The sequence below is a fragment of the Talpa occidentalis genome, unplaced genomic scaffold, assembly GCF_014898055.3.
Source record: "Talpa occidentalis isolate TD23 unplaced genomic scaffold, MPIMG_talOcc4v2.1 talOcc4.4, whole genome shotgun sequence".
Lineage (NCBI taxonomy): Eukaryota > Metazoa > Chordata > Mammalia > Eulipotyphla > Talpidae > Talpa > Talpa occidentalis.
Genome location: NW_023604295.1, coordinates 87,695,644 through 87,708,889, shown reverse-complemented (window position 1 = coordinate 87,708,889; position 13,246 = coordinate 87,695,644). Strand labels below are relative to the sequence as shown.

The 13,246-nt window shown below is 44.4% G+C and overlaps 1 protein-coding gene across 1 annotated transcript in view; it reads right to left on the bottom strand.

Annotated features, from left to right (window-relative positions):
- The window catches only part of WWTR1 (WW domain containing transcription regulator 1), a 129,710-nt gene extending 117,861 nt beyond the window's left edge, over positions 1-11,849 (bottom strand). Inside the window, exons 1-2 of the mRNA XM_037525815.2 lie at positions 11,570-11,849; positions 10,734-11,167 (exon numbers count right to left, since the gene is read on the bottom strand). Coding sequence (XP_037381712.1) covers positions 10,734-11,164 — 431 coding nt within the window. The 5' untranslated portion in view covers positions 11,165-11,167; positions 11,570-11,849. The remainder of the gene's footprint in view (positions 1-10,733; positions 11,168-11,569) is intronic.
- Positions 11,850-13,246: the final 1,397 nt, after the last annotated feature.

The window sequence follows — 13,246 nt, the reverse complement described above, 5'->3', positions numbered from 1 at the left end:
CTGCTCCTTTCCTCAGCAGTGTATTTCAGTCTGTCTGCCTGTTCTGCTCCCCACTCTGTCTCTGGTGACTCCTCCCATCACCCCCCACCACCCCACCCCACCTCCGCCCTGGCCTAGACCCCAGTTCTTGTATGCATACACGTGAGGTTGACACAAACCACTTTATTCCACAAAACAACTCCTCTGGTTATGTGCTTAGATGTCACTGCAATTATCATTTTGACAAAGTTTCTAAACACTCTAAACCTCTGTGGCTGGCTCATGCTGAGTCAGTTACATCCAGGGACCACTATTCCGAGTAGCATTGAGATATGTGACAGCCACTTCACACTGATATGCCCTTCAGTCTGATTGTCTGGGCATTCATTTAACAGAACAATGCATTCACCAGACCACGTGTCACTCACGTGTAAGTGGGGTAAGTATACTGACAAATAGGTAGGACAATAGATGGTAAATTAGATAAATAAATAAATAATAAATAGGAGGCAGAGAACTACTCTTTGTGTAGACAATTATCTTCGAATAAAGTGCTAACATAGGCTCTCTCTAAATATGAATGCAGGGAAAGAGTAACTTATTTTCCATTTTCCTCCCTCCAATAGCATTTGAGCATACATTAGTTTCAAAATTACAAAGAATTCAGAAACAACCTAAATGTCCATCAATAGGGAATTGGTTACTTTTGCTTCTACTCACACAGAGCTTCTCTGGAAAGACAGGAGAAACTGATATTCTCTGGGAGGGAATCAGGGGTAAGAGAAAGACTTTTTATGGCATATGTTTTGGTACATGTTTGAATTTTTTGTTATTTACGTTCTATGTATTACCTACTCAAAAACTTTTTAATAAAGTCATCTAAAAATATTAACAAGTGATTCAGCTTTATGACTTGGTTTGAAAAGCCTCTCAAAGCACTTCACTAAGAATGCAAAAAGGGGGCCTCCCCAGTGGCACAGCGGTTGAGCGCTGGGCTGTGAAACTTCCCGCCACCTCTGCAGCACTGGTTCGATCCCAGGCTGCTGGGCGAGGGTCCCACATGGCACACAGACCTCCCCTGCCGTGCCCGCTGCTCCCTTCAGCAGTGTGTACTTTGTCAGTCTGCCTGTTCTGCTCCCCGCTCTGGCTCTGGTGAATTCTCTCACCCTCCCAAGCTTCTGACTGTACCCAGTGCTTTTATAAATAAATAAATCTTAAAAAAAGAAAAAATCTAGAAAGGATCCCTAAGAGGGAGATCACCAGTTGCTGGCTCTGGGCATCCTTGGGGGACAGGGTATATCAGGGGGTTTTGGTGAATTAACTGTACCTCTAGAATCTGTTTTGTCTGTGTCCACTTGATCAGCCTCAGAGGAACTAAAAAACTAACAAAAACCAGAACAAGAATATCCTGGAAACTACCAGACCTGAAAGCTATTCATTTACAAGCAGAAATGGCAGGTTCTGCAGGGTGGCCTTGAGTCAAGGATAGCCTTATACCGCACTAATCTGGAAAACAAAGACTGCCCACGTTGAGAACTGCATATAAACTGAATATATGACAGATAGATAGATCTATGGATGGGCTAAGAAAGAACGAATTGTTATGAAAGCCTCTACCATTTCACATTTTAAAATAGCATAAAATGCATAGTTCCCTACACAATAGAAAGCTCTCAACCTGGGAGACAATGGTGGTGGTCCTATGCTTCAGATCAAGCTGGGATTAAAGTATCTCAAAATTAAAGGACCAGAAAACTGACACTGTACTAGGTCATGTCCTCAGCCCTGCTGAGATTCTAAAGTCTCAGTGGAACATACTAATCAACATTTATCTTTAGTCATGTCCAACCAGGTTCTTCTAGACCTAAAAAACCTTCCTAAGCATTTCTTCCTCTGTATCTCTTTCCATCCTCTTTCCTGAAAGGTGTTTCTGCTTACCTACATACATTCTTCCATTTTTAAAGACTCTATTTATGTCTAATCAGCTGTACAAAGATTTCTTTGAACACCCATCCTTCATCCATACTTTTGTGCAGGGCACTTAGCACGTGAAGCTGTGATTCTATACGCTTTGTTCACAGGGACAGACGTGGAACTATCAAGCACCGCACATTCCTATGCAGATTCCAGTGTGACAGTTTGTAAAGCAAATGACTAAAGAAAAATATTAGACAACTCCTTCCTTCACCAACCACTTTCTTTTTGTCAGCTACTGTGCTAAGGTTATACAAAAACAAGCAAAACAAATATTACTCTTGCCCTCATGGAGGTTACAGTACAATGAGAAAGAGTAATAATTAAACAGTAATACAGCAGCAGTAGACGGCACCAAGGGCGAACCAGGAGTATCCAAACAGGCATAAGGGCTATGATTCAGAGAAAACCTCCTGCAGGGGTGTCATTTAAGCTGATGCCTGGAGGCAGCGTAGGAGTTAACCAGGCAAAAAGCAGGGAAACAATGTTCCAGGCACAGGTAACAGCTTGTGCCAAGTTCCGGAGACTAGAGGGAGCATAGCCAATGGGAGAAACCAAAAGATTGCAAGTTTCAGACCTGTAACCATAATAGAAATGACTGCCTTATTATGACATACCTCACAAGTGTTACCAACACTGGGAGAGCAAATGCTCTAAGTTCTGCCACCACACAGGTTTGAACTCAGCTACTTATCCTGGTTTAGTCTCTTCTCTCTCCAGCTAGACATCAGGTACATGAGTACGGTAAACTACGCTCACATCTCTCCCTGCAGCAGCACACTGCCTTGGACCAACACGCAAGAGGAGTCAGTGATTTTTAATACTTTAACAGTTAAAAATCCTTTAGATGGCATAAAGTAAAGGCCCTGAGAGAAAACAGCCCCACCTCCACCAGCAATAACGATAACAAACAAACGTTCAATGGTGTTTACTGTGTAGGGTGAAGCAATTTGTATACATTCACTTATTGCACTTCATCTAACAGGGCCCAACAAGTGGTCATCACTTTTTCCTTTGTAATATCCTCTATCTAGATGAAACATTAAATAATAGAAATTCAGGTAGAAATGCAAGCAAATAAAGAGTAAACTGAAGGAAATCCATAAAACCTAGTTTTTGCCATAAATCTACTTATCCTGAGGCAACTTATTAAGTGAGCTCTGTGTCAGTTCATTTCTAAAGAAAATAACCCAAAACAAGGAAAACACCAGTAGCTCTCAAAAACCATCCCTTTAGTAACTAAGTTTCAGGCTTCAGTTACCGAGCTTTGGCCAAGGATTCCCCTACTCCCCACCAAACTAGCCAAATCTACCACTCCAGTTTTGCTTGCTTCTTTGCCCTCTTTCTCCTACCTTTAATAACTCCCCCTCCCATATTTAAAATGAAATACATGTTTGCTATAGGACATTTGAAACATCTGGAAAGGAAGAAAATAAACAATAGAAATCAGCCATAATACTAGAAATGAGCATTGCAAACATTGTGGTAGGTATTTTCTATCAGACACAAACATCCTTCTAAAAATATAATCAGGATTGGAATGTTATCACACTGCATTGTATTTGCTGGTTTTTCTTCTGTTATATCCCACTTATCTGGTAGTTAAGACCATTTCTTTGCTACCAAACTGCCTGAATGAACTCAGGATGCAAAGAATACACTTTGGAATATACCATTCTTCCCATATTTCAACACATAAAAGTATTCATTGTCCCCCACAAACTATAGGAAAGACCATCTTCTTAGAATTTTTCCTTCAATAATAAGTTAATTACCCCAATCCTCAGTTTCCCAAATTACCCTTAAAATAGCCTTAGAATCACTGAATCTTTAACTTTAGTCATCCTCTCCTATGGATAGACATTTAATTGAAGGAGGAAGGGACAGAAGAGGATGACCCAAGGCTGCATGTAATTCCTACAAGTCTTAACTCAATTGGTCAACAAACAAAAACTGAGGCTCAGAATTGCCTCAACCCTCAAAAACAACTTATATATAATCAATTTTAAAAGCAGGGAGAAGCAACCTGGCTCTTTTTTCTCCTCAAATCTACTTTGCTAACATATCTAATTAACCCTCTCAACAAGTCTTCAGCAACATACCCACCCAATCCTGTCATCACTTGGGTCATTTACCCTCCAAGTAACATCTGTGCTCCCTGTCAAATGATATGAATTTATTAGTAGTAGAAATCTTAATAATATATATACAGGCACTGTAGGTATATAGTATCCATTCCTGATTTATAGTATCCATTCCTAATCCAGCACCTAGAACTCTTAATTTGCTGGCCCCAACATTCAGAAACATATGCTCCATCCAGTACTCCAGAGTGATGTGGTCACCAAGAACACTTAATTATGGGGCCTAATTATGGGTACATAATTGGCAAGAGGCAACATGGCACAAGGGGAGAAACAGGTTTTAGAATTACAGAATTCAATTCTACCTCTGTCATTCATCTTTTATGTGACCTTGGGCCATTTATGTAATTTCAATTGAGTCTCAGTTTCCTTAGCTGTAAAATAAGGTAATACAGCAATAAAATGAGATTAAAAATGACCCTATTCACAGGGTGACTGTGAGGGTCACTCCTCATCTTTTCTTACTTTTCAAAACCATCCTTCCTCTACCTTCTGTCCCATATACAAAAATCAACCTAACTAATAGCTCTAGGCCAGATTCCAAAAAAATAAAAGGTTGATCCTCCTCAGAAGGGGTTCAGTATCTCTGTCCAAGTAAGACAGTGAAGCAAAAGAGCACCCATCATGGGCATTTAGAAAATCTATTTAGTTTTTTTTTTTTTTTTTTTTAATAGGAAGACTGACGCTGAGTTTTTATTTTAAACTTAAAAAATGGTTTTCAACTCCAGATACAGGTTGTCATTCAGAGTCACAGCTATCACAGAGTCAAAATCAGTTTATCCTATTGCCAAGGTTACAGCAACTGACTTTGACCAAGTAGACAGTGCATGCGTGTGAGGAGAGAGACAAGGAGGCAAGACTGAACTTGTAATGAAAGGCCACTAAGTGCCAGACACTTCAAATATGTTATCGAATCTTTTGAAATACCATGAAATAGGTACTACTATACCCATTTTACAGACAAGGGAACTAAGGCACCACACAATATTTTTTGAAAGATGAAAAGAGCCCTCATAAAAACAACTATATTATATATGTCATCCAGAAAAAAACAGAAAAAGCAAGTCAGCCTCAGTTCTTTTTAATAAAGTAAGTTTAAAGCAAATTTCAAAATGAATTATTCTCAAATTGAAAAGGACTTGAAAAATTTACCTCCCACAAGCATTTCTTACGAAAGCATGTACTCCAGCAGAGACGGCAATGACCAAAAAAGAGGTAGACCTGGGGAGAGGGAACAGAACTTCCAGCCGTATAAAGTAGCCAAGTAAAGAGAAGTCCTCGGACAACGGCCCTGTTGTAAACCTTAAAAACAATCAGTCCAGCATGACACAGAAAGATGAAGGAATATGAGTATAAAAGCTTAGGGAAAGGAGAGTTAATTAAACATTAGATTGTCAGCCGAGAAAATCTTGAGTTCATAATAAAGGCAAATAATGTGCAAACTTACATTGGCCTTAGAATTTTTTGACTTTATAACAGTGGTGAAACAACACGCGCTCAACAAAAATTGTACTTTGAATTTTGATCTTTTCCCAGACAAAGTACAGTTTTCCTAATTCTGGGCAGAGGCAGGGAGCAGCAGCTTCCTGTCACATGATCACTAGGTTAGACAACTTATTCTCTACAGCATACTATGTTGCCAACATTTTTTTTAATACTGTGTTTTCACATCTCATCAATTCTACAAAATGCCCATCTGTGTCTGAGATATCCAACAGTTTATAAAATAAGCAATGTGTTGGATGATTTTGACCAGATGTAAGTGTTCTGAATACCTTTAAGATAGCCTAGACTAAACTATAACATTCAGTGTATTAAAAGCATTTTCATTTTTGATTGCCAATATTTTCAACTTTTTATGAGTCTGTCAAGGACATAAGCCCATTACAAGTCTAGGAAGGTCTGCACAAACATATTACAAGGCAATCAGAAATACTAGAAAAAAATGTTCACAAAAATTGATCTGCAAATATGAAGAAACTAAATGGTAGTACAAATTTAAATGACTGATGAAGAGTGAAAAGAAATAATTCCTTTGGTACTGGAAGCATCTTCCTTTGGTCCAGGAGTCCCCACACCAAAACCAATGTACACTCTAAAATCTAATTATAATACACAGGTAATGAAGTATATGGATAGAATTATAATAATGTAAATACTGGCTACAGATTTTCAGCTTTAATAGTAACTTATTAATAACAAGGTTAATCTGGAAACAAAATATAATGGGTATGGGTTCACAGGTTTGGAAAGGTTTGGAAATTAAGGTGTTGGTGACAAAAAGTGAATTGTGGAACTGATAACCACTCAAATCTCCCTGACTTAGAAAATGGGTTGTTAAGAAACACTGTCGGGCCTCCCTGGTGGCGCAGCGGTTGAGCGCTGGGTTGTGAAGCTGCCCGCAGCCTCTGCAGCGCCGGTTCGATCCCCGGCTGCTCCCCGGCCACCAGAGGAGGGTCCCACATGGCGCGCAGACCTCTCCTGCCGCCCACTGCTCCCCTCAGCAGTGTACTTCGGTCCTTCTGCCTGCTCTGCTCCCCGCTCTGGTGAATTCTCTCACCCTCCCGCGCTTCTGACTGTACCCAGTGCTTGTATAAATAATAAATAAATAAATCTTTAAAAAAAAAAAAAAAAGAAAAAAGAAACACTGTCAATGACTGACAAAAAAGTAAGAAGGAGTGTCACTAATATGTGGAATATAGAGAAACCAAACAAAGGGTTAGAAAAAGACAAACTTAAAGAAATCAACCCTTGAAACCTGACTACAGGACTAGCAGTATCCAGAAGGGGTGGGAGAGGAATGGAACAAAGTGAGGAGGGGGCACAATGGATGCTGCTATGAGTGCTTGGGTGGTGGGTCAGTTATGGTAATTATGTCTGAAGGGAGGATCCTGTACTTCCAAAATACCAACAACAGTGTAAACCAATGTTGACTCAACAAAAGATAAATAACAAAAGTGACCTATAACAAATGAAAATTAATATAAATATCAAATTTGGGAGAGGAAGAAAAACAACTAGTGAAAGAAGCTACATTCTTATTTTCATATCGAGTTAAAACTTGGTAAATTAAAAAATAGTGGTAAAAGCATATTACTTAGGGTTAAAAAGGTAGCAATCTAAGAATCAACTACAGAAACAGTTTTTAAAAATCAAATCTGTGAACCTTTTTTTTTTTTTCAAAAGTCCTTTTGTACTATTGGATGTGTCACCAAGTACATAGGTCACTTTGACCAAAAAATTCCTACCACACAATTCAGAAAAAGGCAAAACACTAAAATTATTACTAAAAATTGAAAGTAGCAAGCAAAAGTTATCAAGGGAATTATATTTAAGAGTGGGGATAAAATATTTTTATAATATTGTTATTCAAAATTTTTCTACAAGAATGTTTGTAGAAGAATAAGTATGGAAAATTCTACTCAGGTTGGGTCATTTTCTTCTTTATATTTCTCTATTTTCTGGTTCATGTATAATACATATGTATTCCATTTTTAATCAGAATTTTCTTAACTTTAGTGTGATCAAAGTCAATGTTCCTGGTTGCTAAGAGCCCTACACCTACATACCCCAGCCTGATTTATAAGCTTTGAAAGATAGTAGGAACAGGCAGTCCTTTTCAGAGACTATGTGTTTTAACATCTGATCCTCTGCTGTTACATGTTACCCTAAAGGAATGCCTGACCACAGGAAAGGTGTGACCACTCAGGAAAGGTGCCCTTTAAGAGGTACCAGAGAGTGATTACATCATATACCTAAGAACAATTCTTACCTGAGAAACTGACAAAAAGCTTTTTAAAGCTTCTTAGATGACTATGCTTTGTTTCTCATGAAGCTCATTGTTCAGCTGAGGAAAGGGGATAAAGGTGGTAGTGGGGAAAATGGAAAACTGCTCCTTAAGTAAATGGTAACAGATTAGAGGTCCAGTCCAGGGTTGACCATTAAATAACCACATGACTTTCCCAAAGTCACAGGTCACCCTTCCCTGGTCTCAGTTTTCTAGCCAAAAAGAAATTGACCCTTGCTAGTTCTCTTTTTTTTTTAACCCTTGTGAATTCTAAAACAGTTTGAGCTCTGATTTATGAAACCCTCAACTACAACAGAATCAAATACAGAATTCCTCTGCTAGTTCCATTTCATAGATGATAAAGCAAAGTAATGTGTAGATTTCACGAAAATTAACTCAGGGTCAGTCGCCTATTTTTTAAGCTTCTACTTAATCCACCAAAATATACTGACTTTTGAAACTGTGTAATTAAGTGTGACATATGACATTTACCTTAGTCCAACTTTAAACAAAGCTCCAAAAGAAACTCAAAATTCTTGGCAGATTGCTTATCCTGAAAGACAATAGTCATGATGACTTAATTTCTTAAATTCCCTTAGCCACTTGGCCAAAAAATTTCCTAAGATAGAATCACATCAGGCTACCTTACTACTTACACATTTTTTTTCAGTCGTTGACTATCCAAAGTGAAATGAAGATTCACTGGACTTTTTGTTGGGAAGTCATTGTGGTTGGGTGGATGGACATAGAAGGATCTAAGGAACTTTCTCTAAACCCAAAGCTAACTTTCATTTTTGGCCTAGTTTCACAAAATCATTTCTGAGCTACTCCAATCATTCAGAATAGATGTATAAAAGGGAATGTTTTCATTTTGCTTTTGTTTGAGGGTCTTTTGTCCCTTGCTATCCCCAGATATTAGGCAAGCTCAGGTCTAGTTTCATAGCGTCAACAGTCATAGTTATATTGATTATATATACATTGGTGTTTATGAGCACAGCTAAAAGAACCCTTTGGGACCTTAAGTTTTCTAAATAAAGTACTATAAATTATATGGATCTTCTTCTATTTGCATTTTTTGCTAAGTCTGTTTCTATAAAAAGCACAACATTCAAAACTTCATTTACCTAAGTAACTTAATACCAACTTAATACCAGATGCCAGCTATTTTAGATTTTTTTTTTAAAGATTTACTTATTTATTTATACAAGCACTGGGTACAGTCAGAAGCGCGGGAGGGTGAGAGAATTCACCAGAGCCAGAGCGGGGAACAGAACAGGCAGACTGACGAAATACACTGCTGAAGGGAGCAGCAGGCGCAGCAGGAGAGGTCTGTCGCGCCATGTGGGACCCTTGCTCAACCGCTGCGCCACCAGAGGAGGCCCTATTTTAGATTTTTGTGTACTACAGAACTAAACTCATCTTTCAGCATAATGTCACATTCAGAAAAAATGTCATTCTATCACATATTTGTATTTCACCAGTCATTTAGAAGTCAAAGCACCAAATCACACTATCACTCAAGAATTCAGAGCTCTGGAATAAAATTATCAACAAGTCTGCTTTAGGACAAATATTTCTCAGCATTGCACCAACCCCAGAAACAAAATATAGGTCTCCTTGCATGAGATGTCAACAGCTTTGGGAAGGGGAAGGAATAATTGGTCACCAGTATGAGTCAAAGAGCTGGCTATAATACAGCTCTCATCCATCACTTGGGTTCATTATGAAGGCCCTCTGACAGCAGTCTCAAATACTAATGCTAAAGAAAGGCTTGATTATATTTTACAAACTGCACATAAAGACAATACAACTTTTACACTGAGACCACTCCAGGCTACTTTGATGGCTTCTCCATCAAAAACTTTAAAATAAACCCTAGGGCAAGTTCTTAGGAGTTTCCCTGGCTGGCAGTGATGTGCCAGTCAGTGCAGATAATCCTGACCCAAGTGGTCCAGAGGTATGACGTGGGTCTAGGCCACTGATAGCCTGGGCCCCCATGGCCTCACTCCTTACAGTTCAAGTTCCAGGCTGGTTTCTCTTAAGGACCTTACTTATCTTAGGGTACCACACTGACACAATTCTGTTGTCTGTGAATCTATTTTGCTGTATAGTCTAATTCAAATCTAATATAAAATTTATGACATCAACAATCCAGAACAATGTGAGTGAAGAATGAGCGAGCAGGCTCTTGATTTGATGGTATTATAGGTTACCAAGCGTGACATAATAAAACTTCTGACCCCATTTCCAAACAATTGACTTGTCCAGCCCACAACTCCTTCACCACACAATTGCTAATTACATCACTGTCGACGTGGTCATTACGTCACCCAGCAGAAAACAGTACGGTGTAACAGGTAGTCCCTTTTCTTGGTTGCTTTCCCCCAAGTCCAGGAGACTGCGGACCACCTGTACTTGCTGAAGCTTGCCTCCTCCCCAAGTCTCACAACTTTTCCTTTATTTAACTTGATGTCACATCCCAGGGAACCCGGCTCTGGAAATTCTGACCTACAGTGGGCAGGGGTGAGGGGCTTGTGCCCAGGAGGCTCTATCGCTATCAATGTATCAGTGTTTCAGATTCTGCGCAAAGTCGCTTACGTGTCTCGTGGGAACAACCCCCCGCCCCACCTTAATTCTTTCCCTCCCCAGAGTCTCTCGGGACGTCAGGACACTCGAAGAGCCTCATGAGACTCTGCTCCAGATCCCTTACAGTTCAAGCCCCAGCTCACTCTCTCCGGCCCGGCCTCCGGGAGAGAAACGCGCACGGCAGCGCCGTCACCCGCGCGCGCGCGAACCAGCCCCGCGCCCCGGGCGCCGCAGCCCGCCGACCCCGGCGGAGCTTGACTTACTTGAGGAAGTACCTCTGGCCGGTGACGGTGAAGGTCATCTCCCAGCCGGGGGGCAGCGGCGGCTCGTCCGTGACGTCGTAGGACTGCTGGCGGAGGTGCGCGTGCTGCTGCGCCGCGCCGCCCGCCGCGCCCGCGCCCGCGCCCAGCTGCAGGGACGCGGGCGACGAGTGCGAGCGGACGTGCTGGGCGCCGCCGGCCAGCCGCGGCCCGGGGTGGCAGCCCGACGAGTCGGTGCTGGACTGGCGGGAGTGCGAGCCCGAGTCCGGCTCCTGGAAGAACGACTCCGGCAGGATCTTCTTCCGCCAGGAGCTGGGCTTGGGGTTCATGACGGAGTTGAAGAGGGCCTCGAGGTCCGTGTCCAGGTCCTGCGTGACGTGGATGACCTGCTGCCCGGGCGGCGGGAGCGGGGGGGGCGCCGAGGCCGGATTCATCTTCTGCGGGGAGAAGGGAAGGCGGGTCGGCTTTGGGTTGGAAGTGGGGAGGGGGCGAAGCGGGGAGGGGCTGCGACGAGACACAACAGAGAGGAAGAGAGGAGACAGAGGTGCCGTCGAGGGATCCCAGACACTCGGCACCAGACCGGCGGGCGGGGGAGGGTCCCTCCCGGCCCGGGGAATTATGCAACTTTCCCCAGATACCGGGAAGGGGGGGGGGGTTGAGTAACTGCGCCCGGGACGCAGCACAACTGCGGTGGCAAAGGACAGGTCGCGCCTTTCCAGGCACAGAGCCCCTAAAGCCTCAACCCGCGCCAACGCCTGGACATCGCGACTCCGGGAGCCCGAGGAGCGCGGGGCCACCGGGCGGTGCCAGGTCAGCGGGCGCGCCTCAGCGGGCACTACCTGGGCGCGCAGCGAAGCCGAGGCTGGGCGTGCGGCGGCCGCCGTCCCGCCGGAATCCGCCGTCAGGCCGGGGTCGCTCGAGGGCGTTCCGAGCTCGAGGGGAGCCCGAGCGCTGCCGGCGAGTTCCAATTCGACGCGGTGCCCGGCAGCCGAGACGCTTCGGCTCTCACATCCCCCGAGCTGGCTTCAGGCACGCCCGGGCCGCGCGGAGGCGGAGGAGAAGCAGGCAGCGCGGCCGCCGCGGCTCCCGGACTGTCCCATAAACAAAGTTTGGAACAAACTCCCACTCCCAGGAAAGAGGCGGGCCCGAAAGCTGAGCTGTTGAATTATGCATGGCCTCCAAGTCCCGAGGCCGCCCGTCCCGGCTCGGCCCTCCCCTTCCTCCCCCTCCTCTGCCCAGCCCCGGCTCTGGAAAGCCCTGGGCGCCGTGGGTGCTTCGCCCGGCCCGAGGACCCTGGTGCCCCCCGCCCACTCCTCTCTGCGCGCGGACTTCTCCGCGGCGCCCTGCGCCGGCCCTCCTTTGCGTTCACCACTGTCTTGGGGCGGGATCAAACGGAAAGTGGCCCGAGCCTGTTTAGTCAGGGGTTGTGGACCGAAGCCCAGGCTGGGGGCGGTAGAGGGCACGCGGGCCCGGGCCGAGGAAGCGCCGCTCTGGGGCCCCGCGCCCTCCGTTCCCGCCGGGCGCCTCGGCCGCGGGCGTCGGAGCGCCGCGCTGAAACCCGGCCCTGCCGGGGCTGGCCCGGGTGCGCCCCGGCGCGGGGAGACGCCGGCATGGCCTGCCCTTCCACGGGAGCCTGCTTAGCGCTTGTGACCATATTTGGTCAGGCGAGGCGTCTCGGCTGCTGGGCTCTCAGTCGTCTGCCCCACAGTCGGCGCCCAGAAAGTGCCTCGCTAGTGATGCGACTTTGTCAAAACGGGTGGGCTGTAAACAAACAGCCTTCAAATCATTCTTCAATCCTCTTTCCTCTCCGGGGTGTGTCAGGTCACTAAGAATTGAGGAGAAAACTGGGTGTTGAAAGGCAAGAGCAAACGCGCCCCCCTCTTTCCCCCGGCTACATAGTCGCGGGGTAGTGGGAGGATTGGAATGTTCTTGAGGTCTTCCCAAGATCCTGGAGCCGGGATGGAACCTGAGCAGGTGACTAGAATACAGAGTGTGTGCCAGTGACCCTGAAAAAAAACACCCCACAACCCACCCACCCTCCCACAGACTACATCTGGGTGAGGGGTGGAGACCCCCTACCCCTGGATCCAGGAGGAAGAGGCAGCTGCTGGAAGTAGGCTGTGGCCTGGCCTTCTGGGGCAGCTCAGTTTTCCCTTGTCCCCTCTCCACTGGGAAAAAAGGGAACGTAAGTCACTCTTCAGAAAGCACCTACTCCACCCCACTTAACTCAAATAGAAGTTTATGAAATCAAATGAGACAATGTATGTAAAGCACTGTTGAAAAGCACCTAGCTACATACTTGTGTGTGGTACATTAAACAGAATTACAGGTAGTGTGTCTCAACATTTTATAAGGTTGAAATAAAGTCAAAATTAAAATCTGGAGTTGTCTTGAAGGTGAAAAATTTACAGAAAGACAAGACCACCTCATAGCTTTCCCTTGGAGAACAGGAGGATTTTTTTTGTGTTTCTTGTCACTGCTCAAAATAGAGCAAGAACCCATCAAAGCGAGGGCCT